The sequence below is a fragment of the Papaver somniferum genome, unplaced genomic scaffold (assembly GCF_003573695.1).
Source record: "Papaver somniferum cultivar HN1 unplaced genomic scaffold, ASM357369v1 unplaced-scaffold_132, whole genome shotgun sequence".
NCBI lineage: Eukaryota > Viridiplantae > Streptophyta > Magnoliopsida > Ranunculales > Papaveraceae > Papaver > Papaver somniferum.
The window spans coordinates 16,848,164-16,863,567 of NW_020622381.1; the positions used below are offsets into that span (position 1 = coordinate 16,848,164).

General features: G+C 36.3%; 2 protein-coding genes and 1 pseudogene across 2 annotated transcripts; all 3 read left to right on the plus strand.

The window, feature by feature from the left end:
* The first annotated feature begins 203 nt into the window (after nt 1-203).
* On the plus strand, nt 204-2,754 carry LOC113333114. The gene is made up of 2 exons (XM_026579608.1): nt 204-535; nt 1,837-2,754. The coding sequence occupies exons 1-2, from the start codon at nt 442-444 to the stop codon at nt 2,523-2,525; spliced, it is 783 nt and encodes a 260-aa protein (XP_026435393.1). The 5' UTR covers nt 204-441; the 3' UTR covers nt 2,526-2,754.
* A 1,228-nt stretch (nt 2,755-3,982) lies between these two features.
* On the plus strand, nt 3,983-7,358 carry LOC113332667 (cathepsin B-like protease 2). Its single transcript, XM_026579189.1, has 11 exons — nt 3,983-4,227; nt 4,670-4,705; nt 4,833-4,913; nt 5,024-5,189; nt 5,323-5,327; nt 5,417-5,491; nt 5,576-5,701; nt 5,896-6,114; nt 6,550-6,663; nt 6,764-6,799; nt 6,909-7,358. Exons 1-11 carry the CDS (start codon nt 4,165-4,167, stop codon nt 7,059-7,061), a joined length of 1,074 nt encoding a protein of 357 aa, XP_026434974.1. The 5' UTR covers nt 3,983-4,164; the 3' UTR covers nt 7,062-7,358.
* Nucleotides 7,359-7,566: 208 nt separating this feature from the next.
* LOC113332668 lies at nt 7,567-10,457 on the plus strand (annotated as a pseudogene).
* The last annotated feature ends 4,947 nt before the right edge of the window (nt 10,458-15,404 follow it).

Consider the following 15,404-nt stretch of genomic DNA (forward strand, 5'->3'; position numbering starts at 1 on the left):
AAATATATTATGAAAAAAAACATGGGCATTTTATTAAATACATTTCCATTAGAAATCTGAACTACTTCTATGTCTTGCCACTTCATGCTTCAAAATAAAATAAAATAAGATGTCTTGCCACTTCGCTAAAATGTGGGTTAACCGGTTAAGTCAAGTTAGCAAGGGGACTTGACTTCCAGTTGAGGCCAGAGGTTGCCCAATGCATTGAAATCGCTGGTCGCCCTTTATGGCTAGCAGCAATAGGTCAATGTCATCCTTCCTTGGCATCGAAGGATTTAGCGAATCAAAAAAAGTAACTAATGCAAAGATACCTTATTGCGTTAATCTATTAATTGCGTAAGTTTTACAAATTGGGCGTTTTATTTTCCTGGAAAGCATTTTGAGGTTCGAGGGTTTCAGATATAATTGGTTTCAGAGATTTGTCAATCAGAGTAAAAGAAGATGGGAGTGATTCCAAATAAGATTGAAAAAGATGTTTTGAAACCAGGAGATCACATCTATTCTTGGAGAAACGCTTACATCTATTCACACCACGGTACCTGCAACTTATTCAAATGTTATAATTTTTTTGTTTAGGTCAAATATGAATGAATCGCATTGCTTAAATTCTGTCTTTCATTATAAATTTTCATGAATCTAGGTTGTGATCATCGTACATTTATAATTTTCATTACGCGAAGCATTCTTAAATGCTGAATTAATGCATGTGAGTTCAATTGAACATTCCAATTAGAAAGAAATTGAACTCCCTGTAACATACTGAAGTCGAGGCTTATGGAAAATCTTTGCAGTTAATAGTATACCTTTTTTGTTCAATTAGTCTGAACATAGTTCTTGAGTTTCTTCAATTATAGTGTAGCTTTTGCTTCTAGATATTCTGACTTGTATCAAGTCTTAAAGAAATGGAAATGAATGAGTTGAAGGTAGAATTCATATTGAATTGTGTGATGAGCCACCTGGTTTTGAGAGGAATGGAGGCAGTTTGAAATAACTAAAAATGATGAGATTGCAGCGAATCCTTAGCATAAAACTCTTGACTTTTCAATGGGAATTAGGTTTATACTTGTGCTTCTAGGCCTTTTTTTTGTTGGGATGGGGTTTGAAATTTTTCGTATAGTTCTGGTTGGAATCCTGCTATAGTGCAAGCTACTTGCTCACATTTGTGCGTGGTGACCATCCGGATACCCTAATTCCTCGAGATGGTGAACCCTTTGGGGTGAATCCCATGATCCAAGGGTTAATGGCTCACCGCGTCACTGTTCGCGAGCAAGAGGAGATTAATTGACGAGCATTCCATCATTTTTCCTTTGGTTGCTTGTATATGTCTTACTTATTTATTGCTTGTATGTCTTTGTTATATCTATCTGAACACACTTCTTGATTTTTTTCACCTACAATGGAGCTTTGCCTCAAGGTATTGCAATTTGTATCAAGATTTAGAAAAAAGAGAATGTGCAAGTTGAAGGAGGAGTTTGGCTCATGAGATTTTGTGAGCCGCTTGGTTGGAGAGAAATGAAGACAGTTTTAAATAAGAAAGATGACATTGCAGAAATGATCGTTGATGTAAAAGCCTTGCTTCGTTTCAAGGATTTGTCTTTGGGTATCTAGTTGCATGGTTCTAAATTCATCACTTTCTGGTTGCTTGTTTTTGGCTTTCCTACTCTGCTATTTTTTTTCCGTTTCTTTTGTCTGTCTTGCTAGGCATTTTATACTTTCTTCTTGTGCCTCCTCGTGTACTTGGCCAAAGTAACAGATTCTTTTGTTTTGCATCATATAATCACAACACTTGTTACTTTAGTTCATTGCTAATGCAGTTATTGGTCAAACCCTTATCAGGTATATATGCAGGCGAAGGCGAGGTGATCCACTTCACTCGAGGAGCAGGCCATGAGATCGGTACTGGTACGGCCTTGGACCGTTTCATTTTCAGCTCTTCTTCATCTTCAACTGGTGCCGATGGTACACATTGCCAGAGATGTGGTGATCAATCAACTCTGGATGGTGTGATATCTTCCTGTCTTGATTGCTTCCTTTCTGGTGGAGATCTCTACTTATTCGAATACAGTGTATCACCTGTTTTTTTTCTTGCCAAAGCCCGGGGAGCTACTTGCACCCTCGCCTCTTCTGATCCACCTAGTGATGTTTTATACCACGCATCTTACTTCCTTGAGAAAGGATTCGGTGGCTACAACATTTTCAAAAACAATTGTGAAGACTTTGCAATTTATTGTAAGACGGGATTGCTGGTGTTGACTACCCTAAGTGTGGGGCGAAGCGGCCAGGCCACATCATTCTTGGCTGCTGCTAGTGCAATCGTTTCTTCCCCGCTTCGGTACCTTACCACCAGTTTTACAGGTCTATCATTTGTAGCTGGTGGAATGTACTGTGTTAGTAGGTTTCTTTCTGATATTGGGGTGCGCCGTGATGTTGTCAAACTCCCTGTGGAGCGCCTTGTAGAGAGTTCAGACAGGATAGACGAAGGGGAGGAGACTGCAGTTGATAGATTGGTTGAAAGTAGAGGCTGAAGTGAACCAAGCTCTCTATCCTGTACAAAGTTCATTTATTTCAAGAAAATGGTATTATTCACTGCCATTTCAGTTTGTTTTTTTGGTTTTTTGTTTTTTTAGGTTTGGATTTGGGATTGAAATTGGAATGAACATTGTGTAACCTTCACTTATGACTGTAAGAAGTGTATTTATTTTCCTGTGAACATACAAACTTTATTATTTTTGAAACCAAATTGTTGCAGATTAATTATAAGCGTGTCAAAGAATCTGTTTAGCTGCGCTATCATGTAGCTAGGAAGATGATTAAAAAGTCATGCAAGTCTTTCCAAGAGCTGCTTACTAGCACTTGTCAGCTTTTACGGATAACTTTCGAAGAACCTTGTTAGACCCTCTTGTCATATGAAACGCCTTAATCCCCCATATATCATGGAGCTCTTCCACCTTCCAAGAGAAACCAGCAGGATTCACGTGGATTTGTTTTCCACCGATCGTTCAAGTCCGATTCGGTCCAACCAATTCATCTCCCCGAAAAAAGTAGGAACACGTCAGAATCAGATGTCATGTTGGGTTGGGTATTAAAAGTCAAGCCGAATAAGAGCACCAACCAGAATAGCTTGTTAGTATTTATTTCCAACAATATGTCGTCGTCACTGGTGACGGATGCTAAAATATCTTATCTTAACGGCAGGAAAGACGAATCGAGGGACAAGATTAGTTAAACTATTTACTCAATCATTCATCTTCAGAAGTAGTTAAAGATAGAATTTCAGAACTTTATCCCAATCCTAGTTAGTAAGTTCGCGAATGATTCGCGAATCATTCGCAAATTTTTCCGTATCACGAATTTTACCGTCTTATTCGCGTACGTTTGCAACTCCGAACCCAAGTCGCGTATTATGTGGCATTCCCGGATTATTCGCGAATCGTTCACGAATTTTACGTATCCCGAATGATACGTCCGCTTAATTCTCCATAAATTTTTTAGCTTTTATTTTTCAAAGACTCCACTTTTCCCGAACATACACGACCGAATATTAGACGTGTTGTAATTTTTATGAAACAAAAACGACTAAAGAGATTTGAAGGTGAAGGTGAGAGAGATCTCAAACTCACTAACGAAGCATCTAAACCACCATACGACGTCCTTTTGGATAACTAATGTTGTATATATTATTAATATCATCATATTGAGTATATTTTTTACTTAAATAACTCACACATATGCATAAAAATTGGTCTATGACCTTATAAATACAAATTATTTGTTATATATAGATACCGAATTTTCAGAGCCGAACTCACATTTATAAATCGAATTATACACGTACGTATGCCGTTCCGAATTAATGACGAATCACGTCCCGTTGACCGAATTTTGGACCGAATCTGGATTTTACAAAACCGTATAATACTCGTACGTTTGCCGTTCCGTACGTTTGCCGAATCCCGAATTGCTAACTAGGATCCCAATCGCCCATCTCCATCCCCCACCCTGACAAGGAGAATCAATTCGAATCCTTTTCGTTATTTATTTAACCATTAAAAAAAAACCTTTTATAAAAAGAGAAAAAAGAGTCCTCATTCTTCTCTATCTCATCTCATCCCATTATTGTTCTCTTTCTGTATTTCGTCCTGATTTCTCACGTTTTTCTCGATCATGAATATGGTGCCTCTGGTAATACTAATCTTGGGAACCATTTTCTTGGCTCCTAACTCACAGGTACGTGATTGGTTTGGTCTTGGATTGCTTTTTAAAGATCTAATCGGTGTATATGCGATAGATTTTCATTCCAGTCTTGCCGTTGACTTATATATCCATTTGTTTAACTGCTGACTGGGGTTATTTGTTAGTTGGTTTATTTTTGAGCTGTGGTAGACTGGTAGTACTACTGGTTACATGAGATCATGTGATTTTGATAGATTCCGTGTGGCTAAATATCTAGAACTATTCACATATGAGACTCAGGCACGCACTAACTTAACTTATGGGGTAGTACATGAATTTGTTTCGATTGGTGAATGAGGAAATACGTTGATTATTTCGATTTTCGGATTGATTTGACTATTCTGGAAAAATTCATGACATTGCAGCTTAACTGTTATATTTTAATTTTTTTCAATTTTTTTTTTAAATGAGAGTCATTTGATTTGTATGATTGTAGGCGGATGCAACAAAATCAGGCCCGGAGATTCTTCAGGTACTTCAATATTTTGCAACTACAATGGCCAGCAGTTGTTAGTAGTTGGTAGTCATCTTTTTGACATCAAAATTGGAACCGGTTTAATACTGTATTCACATATACATACTTTATTTGCCCTTTGCAGGACACCATTGTCCAACAGATAAATGCAAACCCTAATGCTGGATGGGAAGCTGGCTTGAATTCCCGCTTTTCAAATTACACAGTGAGTATCCTGCTTCACATGACCCGTCATTAATCTGTCTATGTGTGGCTTGTTATTACTATTTTCTTCTTTCCAGGATGAATATAATACATTGCACCCTTGACATTTAGGTTTCCCAATTCAAGTACCTGTTGGGTGTAAAACCGAGAACAGCATCATCCCGCAATGATTTGCTGGACGTTCCTATTGTCAGTCATCCCAAAAACTTGGAGTTGCCTAAGGAATTTGATGCCAGAACAGCTTGGCCTCAATGTACTACCATCGGCAAAATTCTTGGTCAGTTACAATAGCCCTTGCTATAATGTGATTTTTTATTTATTTATTCCATTAGATTAATGGCTGACCTTTTATCACTTTTATGTGTGAATCTCTGCCTTCTGTCATTCCGCCTTCGATTTTCAAATAAAAGATCAGGTAACTATTTTCTTACTCCTAATTATAGAATATCAATTAACTACCACATATTTTAAGAGTTAGCTCAATGAATTAAGCTTATATTGCAGGGGCATTGTGGTTCTTGTTGGGCTGTTGCTGCAGCGGAAGCACTGTCTGATCGTTTCTGCGTCAATCTTGGCATGGTAACTTTTACATCTTAATAGATGGTATGGTTGGGTTCTCCTTATAGTCCTTCTTTATTGACATACCTCCCCATTATGTTGCAGAACATTGCCTTGTCTGCTAATGACCTCTTGGCATGTTGTGGCTTTATGTGCGGAGATGGTTGTGACGGTGGTTATCCTATTTCTGCGTGGCGATATTTTGTACAAAATGGCATTGTTACTGAAGCGGTACAAACTTTTCACTTCTTTTTTAAGCACCTAGCTTTTCTGTAACTTTGTATTCTTTTCTGCAGTTCCACGTGATATAATTTTCACTGTTCCCTAAAATCTCTAGTGATTCTTATGGATGTTATATCAAGTCAGATTCTGAGGATATAATAGGTGATGATGCCTCACTTTATTAGCATGTTTTCATATGGCAGTGTGATCCTTATTTTGATGCCATTGGATGTTCTCACCCTGGTTGTGAACCTGGATTTCCCACTCCTAAGTGTGTGAAACGATGCAAAGATAAAAACCAGATCTGGAAGCAGTCAAAGCACTTCAGTGTCAATGCATACCAGGTCGGTTCCGACCCCACAGATATCATGGCAGAGGTCTACAAGAATGGTCCTGTCGAGGTGGCTTTCACTGTTTATGAGGTAATAAAAGAAAATCTCTGATGAGCTGTATAGGATCCTGGTTCTTCATTATGAATATCTCATTCTTGCTCTTTCTACTTCGCCTAAATAAAGTGGAAATCGTAAAACCAATAGACTTTTGCCAAGACTTTATTTTTGTGCTGGAAGTAACCAAATAAATTTGAGATGTGTATAAGTTGTTCCCGTTTCTAAATGATTTATTAATACTGGGATATATGGGATATGTACTAGCATCTCTGCGATCTTTCTCTCTTCTTTGTTAGATATCTTACATTGTTAAGTAGATTCATTTACATTCCCTTTAAGCCAATTTGTAAGTACAAGTTTCATATTGACTTCGGTCTGCTGGGGATACTGTTGAGGTATCATCTCCACTATGCTGTTATCATTTTAATCTTCCCTCTAAGTTTTACTGTTTCTTCAACCATTTGACAGGATTTTGCTCATTACAAATCGGGCGTTTACAAACACATCACAGGGGATGTGATGGGAGGACACGCTGTAAAGTTGATTGGTTGGGGAACTACTGAAGATGGAGAGGATTTTTGGGTTTGTTGCTCGACTTTTACCAAATCTCTCTCATTTTCTAAAACCGATTTTTCGAGTACATTGATTGATTTATGTGTATTGTGTGCATCCTTTTTTGCAGCTTTTGGCCAACCAGTGGAATAGAAGCTGGGGAGACGTATGTTTTCTTCTACTGATAAATCATTTACAAGAAATCTGAACTCAAACCAACTCTTTATGTTATCGTTCAGTTATTGTGCTTCTCTAACCCGGATATCTTTTGACAGGACGGTTACTTCAAAATCAGGAGAGGTACAAATGAATGTGGAATTGAAGAGGAGGTGGTTGCTGGTATGCCTTCTACCAAGAACATTTTAATCCAGAAGTACGCTGCCACTGCTGATGATTTTTCTTACGTTCCAACTGATGCCTCCATCTGATCTGTAATTACTGGTCATCTTTTACTACCACAATCAGCATTGTACTTTCACTTCGATACGGATTTGGTTACTCCACTATTTGTCAAGCATCCCTACATCCACGCTAATCAATTTCTATTTATGTATGTATTAATAGTATTAAAAATAAAAAAATTAGTAATTCATGTGGGTGCAAAGTAAATTGGAACCCATTGTCTTGCACTCCTGCTGGTGCTGTTGTATATTCTGGTCCATGACTTTCATGCGCCATTTCTATAAAGATTAGTACTTTAAAATTAAAAGTTTGGTTTCTTGATAGAAATTGTTTTCATATTCAAAATACACGGATTAAAATTTCAAGAGATGGAAAATGCCCGGTTTTCACCTGTATTTGTTTGTTGCACATCGTTTCACTACTAAGCAAAATGCAGGGGTATCTCAGAGGGCGAACCCAACACTCCTTGATATATGCTAAAAATCGGCCGACTAGATGTACTGCATTATCATATTTTTCAAGAATGCAAAACAAACCACAAGAATTCCCATAGAACAGAAGCTAAATTGCTTTTCAATGAGGATAGCGTCCACAATTAGAATCCTTTTCTTTACTTAACCATTAAAAAATTAAAAAATCTTTAAAAGAACAAAAAAAAAGGAAAGATAAAGTCCTCATTTTTCTCTCTCACCATTAATATTTTCTTTCTGTATGTCATTCTGATTTCTCACGTTTTTCTTAATCATGAATATGGTGCCTCTGGTAATCCTAATCTTGGGAGCCATTTTCTTGGATCCTAATTCCCAGGTACTACCTATACAGATGTGATGATTATTTTTAGTATTTGTTAATAACGGTTTGGTCTTGGATTGCTTTTTGAAGATCTAATCTATCATTCCAGTCTTGCGTTGACTCATATCCATGAGTTCAACTACTGACTGGGGTTATTTGTTAGTTTGTTTTGAGCTGTTGTGGTGCTAGTTACATGAGATTCTTATGGTTTTGATAGATTCCGTATAGCTAGTACCTAGAACTATTCACATATGAGAATCAGCAAGTAGTAACTTGAACTTCTTTAAAACAAATGGAAGTCATTTGATTTGAAGATGACTTGTATGATTTCAGGTGGATGCAATAAACTCTGGCCTGAAAATTCTTCAGGTACTTCCTTTATATTTTGTAATTACCATGGCAAGCAATGGATGGTACTTAGGTAGTTATCTTTTTCACATCAAAATTGGTACCAGTTTAATCAAGCAAACTATATTTGTCTGTGCAGGACACAATTGTCCAACAGATCAATTCGAACCCTAATGCTGGATGGGAAGCTGACTTGAATTCCCGCTTTTCCAATTACACAGTGAGTCTCCTCCTTCGCATGACCTATATGTGTGGCTTGTTATTACTATCTTTTTCATCCCGGGATAGGTATAACACAATGCACCTTTGACATGTAGGTTTCACAATTCAAGTACCTACTGGGTGTAAAACCAATAACAGCAGCCTCCCACAATGATTTTCTGGACATTCCTATTGTTAGTCATCCCAAAAACTTGAAGTTGCCTAAGGAATTTGATGCCAGAACAGCTTGGCCTCAGTGTAACACCATCAGCAAAATTCTTGGTCAGTTACAATTGCCACATCTGTTTGCTGTAATGTGAGATTTTTTGATTTATTATTGTAGATTAATGGCTGACCTGATATCACTTTTGTGTGAACCTCTGCTCTCTGTGATTCCGCCTTCAATTTTCAAATAAAAGATCAGGTAACCTGTTTTTTTAACTCCTAAATGGTTTATCTCTTGATCACTACATATTTTAAGAGTTAGCTCAATGAATTAAGCTTATTTTGGTGCAGGGGCATTGTGGTTCTTGTTGGGCTGTTGCTGCTGCAGAGCACTGTCTGACCGTTTCTGCGTCAATCTTGGCATGGTAAAGTTTACATCTTAATAGAGAGTATGGTTGGGTTCTCCTTTGAGTCTTTCTTTGTTGACATATCTCCCCGTCATGCAACTTATGTGGCAGAACATTACCTTATCTGCTAATGACCTCTTGGCATGTTGTGGCTTTATGTGCGGAAATGGTTGTGGAGGTGGTGTTCCTATTTTTGCATGGCGATATTTTGTACACCGTGGCAATGTTACTGAAGAGGTACAGATTTTTCACTTTTTATTTAAACACTTAGCTTTGTAATTTTGCTTTCTGTTCTATAGTTCCATGTGACACAATTTTTCTCTTCTCCCTAAAATCTCTACTGCTTCGTATCCGTATTGATGTTACATCAAGTCGGATTTTGTGGATATAAAATGCCTCACTTTATTATGATGTGTTCATCTGACAGTGTGATCCTTACTTCGATGCCATTGGATGTTCTCACCCTGGTTGTGAACCTGGATTTCCCACTCCTAAGTGCGTGAAACATTGCAAAGATAAAAACCAGATCTGGAAGCAGTCAAAGCACTTCGGTGTCAATGCATACCATGTCAAATCCAACCCCACCGATATCATGGCAGAGGTCTACAAAAATGGTCCTGTCGAGGTGGCTTTCACTGTTTATGAGGTAATATAAGAAAATCTCTCTCTCTCTCTCTCTCTCTCTGATGAGCTCTATAGGAGCCTCGTGTTCTTCATTATAAACATTTATTTTTCGCTCTTTTACATTCCCTTTAAGCCAATTTGTAAGTACATGTTTCATTTATTTCTCATATCGACTTCAGTTTGCTGTTGAGTTTTCATCTCATTATGCTGTTACCAGTTTGATCTCCTCCAACTTCACTGTTTCTTCAACCATTTGACAGGATTTTGCTCATTACAAATCGGGTGTTTACAAGCACGTCACAGGGGATGTAATGGGAGGGCATGCTGTAAAGTTGATTGGCTGGGGAACTACTGAAGACGGAGAGGATTATTGGGTCTGCTACTGACTTCTAGCAAATTCTTTCTTATTTTCTAGAACCTATTTTGGAGTACATCAATTTATGTGTATTGTATGTATCCTTTTTTGCAGCTTTTGGCCAACCAGTGGAATAGAAGCTGGGGAGATGTATGTTCTTTTCTAATAATCTTTTACATGAAATCTGAACTCAACCTAACTCTATCTCTTGTTTCAGTTAGTGTTTCTCTAACCTGGATATCTTTTGACAGGACGGTTACTTCAAAATCAGGAGAGGTACAAATGAATGTGGAATTGAAAGGGGTGTGGTTGCTGGTATGCCTTCTACCAAGAACATTTTAATCCGGAAATATGCTGCTGCTGATGATGATTCTTACGTTCCAAATGATGCCTCCATCTGATCTGTTTCAAGTGATGCTTCCATCTGATCTGTATATAATTAGTCATATTCCACACTCAGCATTATGCTTTAACTTCGGCACAGATTTGGGTACTAATCGACTTCTATTTATGCATGTATAACCCATTGTCTTGTATTTCCCGCTGGTGCTGTTGTATATTCTGGTCCATGACTTTGTGCGCTATATATATCCATGAAGATTAGTATGTTTAAATGCGTTCATAATACATAAAATAAAATCTCAAGAGAGATGGAAAATGCAGAGGGGAAAAATATGGTTTAGTCCAAAAATCAGTCCAAAAGTACGGTTTAGTCCAGCCCGAGTCAACTAGGTACAAATGAGTCCAAAATACGGGAAAGTACACTAATAACCTTATTATTTACAGTTTAGTCCAAATATTTGCAGTTTAGTCCACAATGATGTCAGCAATTTGAAATAATGTATAAACAATTGAAAAACAATTTGAAATAATGTATAAACTGCTCGTCCAAAATTCACAAACTTTATATATTCGGAAAGCTCTTTCCGAAATCTACAAAAAAGAGTATCCATATGACTATATAATTTTCATTTTTTTAAAATTCTAATTTATATTGTTGTGTACAACCATGTACACCGTTGTAAAAATCAAGAAAATCCAACATCCAAACCACATAACATGCAATATATCCATGAGGCAATCCAAACAAATGTGCCAAAACGTGGCTAACGCTATCCGTCTTCTGCACAACCCGATCTGACAAACAACAAATTGGAAAGAAAATGAGGGATGAGATACAAAAAGAAAATAATATAAGTAAACTAACAAAGGAATATCTATAGTGTCGAATGATAAATGTTACAGGCATAGTTTTACTTAAAAGAAAAAAAAAAACTCGTCGCAAACCTAAGTTATTTAAATTTCCCATATATTTATTACACATGAGCAACAAATTTTAAATGGTGACTTATATGGTCACAACAAGAATACAAATGAGAAATTCTGCTTTAAAGGTTGAGGAACAATGTATTTCGCAGAATAGCAAACTCACATGAGAAAAACTCATAGTACCTTCGACACATGATAAACTCATTTAAGCAAGCCTAATGCACAAAATCTTGTTATCAGCTGAGACCAACATCAAGGTAGTCATCATAAAGGGAAACAAGTATACAACTAGACCGAATACCTTGCACTGTATTGCAGCATCTTGGGCTGCAAGCATAGAAACTTAAGTTTGGGCCTCATTTCTATCATCTTTGACCTTCACTACACCTACAATTGAGACACAGAAAAAGGTTGAGAATTCGAGATACTAACAAATAGTGTCTCTGTTCAAGTCCAAGACATCAAGTTCTAAGAAGACACGACACTCCAGAAAATAATAAATTACTGTTTCCTTTAATTTTTACACTGCAAACAACAATAGAGTAAGTGTTCCTTAAGGTTCCACTATTGTAAACAAAAAAGTTAGCCTGATTTGGATAAACTCAACCTTGAAGGTTGAAGATTAGCCAGTGTAACATAAGAATGGGCACAAACACATTTGTTTGGAACATTTCTAAACGAACAATCACAAACTTACAGTTATATGCACGTTAACGATCAACAGACAATGTGTAGAACCATATGCACATTAACGATAAACAGGGGACGCTAACCAAAACAGGTGTACAACTATGTGCACATTAAAGTAAGCATGTGTACAATCATGTACACATTACCAATTCAATATCAAAAGAGATGAAAGTGAGTTAAAACTCACCCCCAAACAAGAAGAAGTAATTTCTGGTAGAAGATAGTTAACAACTCTAAGTGAGCTAAAACTGTTCCAGCAACATAAGTTGTTTGTTATCATAACATGATATTTTAGTTTTTAACGAGTCGATATGAAAGGTAGTGTGAGGTAAATCATTCCTTAGAGCCCAAATCCGTAGGTACGACGCGGTATTCATGCTTGTTGTAGAAAATCATGCCTTCCTGCAGTCGATAACGCTTTACTTCAGCACTTGTGTACTGGAAAGTAGTATGCACGACGTATGGTTACCATCTCAACTGCTAGTATATGGTCTGCAATTGTACTTGCGGAGTTAGTAAAGAAAGACTATGTATAAAGGCGGGCACTACTACAATTGTACACGCTGGGAGTTCAAGGATTTATATACTTCATTTGATCTATGTACACATTAATGATAGGTGTACAATTATGTACACATTAATGACGATAAACGAATTTACAACTATGTACACATTAATGATAGGTGTACAATTAGGTACATCAAGAATGAACAGGTGTACAATTAGGTACATCAAGAATGAACAGGTGTACAACTATGTACACATTAACAACTCGATAACAAAAGGTGATTGTTGCAATTCAACTTCTATATAATTTGAGAAAATGAAAAAACAGAAAAAAGGTAAACAATTATATACAACCATATACAAATAAATTTATAAGAAAAATCCAAAGACACAAATTCAACAACTATCCTTTAAATGATAAATCACGAAATTAAAGTTAGTACAGAGAAATCATATGACCTTAGGTGTCATGTTAGATGTAGTAGCTACTTATTGTCCAACTTTTGTGTCTTAGTTTTCTTTTATCGAAAGCAGATAAACCAAAAGGCGATGGTGGAAAGTATTAGGATAACAGAAGGAGTGATTGTACTAACAACTGGATGGATTTCTCTATACTGTAGAAATATGAGTCATAAGGTTAAGAACAGAAATTGAACTTCCAGTTAGTAGTCACTAAAATGAATTGAAAATGAAACCGATCGAATGCAATTTATTTTCGATATAAAAAAACATTCAATTTAACTAGTGCAGAATTCCATATTTCTCTTCGTTTCATATGACCATATTTACGAACATCACATGACAAAAGAGTAGTACTTACAACTAGCAGAGCAAACCGTGGAGGTGGAGACTAAGGAACCATAGATTCAGCAAAAGGATTTATTTCATATCTAAAAATCAATAGGTGTACAATTATGTATACATTAACAAAGAACATGTGTACAACCATGTACACATGTGTATCCATAACATTTATACCCAAATGATTGTATATGCAAGCTTAGAATACCAAATAAAATAATTCCATGGGGTCCAACATAATGTACGTATCTTGCTCCTTATGCAAGGAGGACCGTGGATATTTAGATATGTCGAGTGCAATTAAGAATCCTTAATTGAAATGGTAATGGACAGTAGATTTCTTTCTTTGAAACTATAAAAATGCTACGTTCTGAACAGGATTATTTCATATAAACCACCCTAAGTTTATGTTCTGGATCCGCAGAGACGCGGAAACACCGTAATTAGATAGGTTCAACTTTCCTTGTTGGTACAGTTAATAAAAAGCATGGAATGTCAAGTCATATGTCCTAATATGTATTACCTTAAAATGCAATATACTAAAATGCAATATACATTTGTATCATCTAAAAGTCCAATAGAAAATGCGAGTCAACTTAATTAAAATGCAATAACACAACTTTTCGTAATCGCTGGCTTCTTTATGAATTAGTGCCCCAAAAACGTAAGCAACTTCCACTTGGGCCTATGATGCCCAAATTCATTTTCCTATAACTAAAATACAGTTTATTTGAAATATGGAAAGTACACTAATAATCCTTATTCATCTTCCTCGTATAACAAGCACAAAAAAAACTGGAGCACCTTAATGTGCACTACGTAATAACTGGTGTACAAGAAAATACACCCATCTTGTAGAAGTCATTTGTCATAGCTCGGTTTTTACACCATTGACACTGATACCTAAATTTAAGACAAAAATTACTATGACTTGAGTCGCTTGACGAAATAATGAATTTACAACTGGACACCAATTTTTCATGAATTGAATCCAATAAAGAAGAGGTGAGAGAAAAATATAAATGGTTGCACAGATTAGATAGGAATATATGATGCTCAAATATGGAACCTAAACAGAACTAATTAGTGCCCATGATAGATATGCATGTAAGGAACCTAAACAGAAGTAGCTACGGGTTCACATTAAAGATTTCTCCATATAAGAATGCATTGTGCTAAATTTTCATTTCCCAAGGGATACGTACCATGATTCTACATGTAGAAAATCCAACTCCCAGGCGAGTTTGGTCACTTCTGTTACCACCCTGAAAATGGTCATCTAAACAGTCAGATAGACTGTTCGATATCGAACAAATAACAAAAGAAGCTACAAAATGTCGAATTTAGATCATAACAAAGAGAGGTGAACTACTAAAACCTCGTAAACTCTAGAAATTAATAAATTTTTAACCAGTTCTACTCCTAAAATAAGAAATTCCTCAAAACCTTTAGATGTTGGTTTCTTTTGTGAATCTAAAAGATATAAGGCATTCTCTATGGACTACCGATCATCAGTAAATTTGTAAAGATATTAATAAATCTATGTCCTCATAATACCTCAAGGTAACGCAAGTTGTTACCATCAGTCATCAGCAAATTCATCTCTACCAACTACATCAACGTAAAGCAAGAGCAAAGGACTACACATTTAGAAAAAGAAGAGAAAAAAAAAAATCTGTGAAGTAACATTAGGGAGTGTTTCTCGAGAAAAACCTCAAAAATTAAAAATTGGCACATAGTATTTAAGAATTAGTTTCTCGAAGGAAACTTATCATGGATGTTATAGTTCAGTGCAATAATAAATGAATCTCAAAGATTATTGATAAGCTAGTGTGACCTTAATCGTAACATTTTGTAAAGATGCTTCACAAATCAATCAGTGTCAAAGAGATAAAGAGATGAAATTAAGAGGAATTGTTAGTCTCAGCTTTTAATACGTCAGATCATCATGAGTCTTCATCCTCTAGTTCTCATAATCATCAAAGAAAAATTCGAAGAATAAAACGAAATCCTAAAATTTTCAGAAACGGAAAAAAAAGAAATCTGGAATTACCTGAGATCTGGTAAAATTTGTGGAGAAATTCAATGATCTAACTAATTAGATCTCAAATAAAAATTGAAATTGTTAACCAACTCCAGATAATCGAGCTGAAACGTGATGAATATCAAAAACCTAAAACATTTCGGTGCAGAGCTTCGTCGTCACAGGA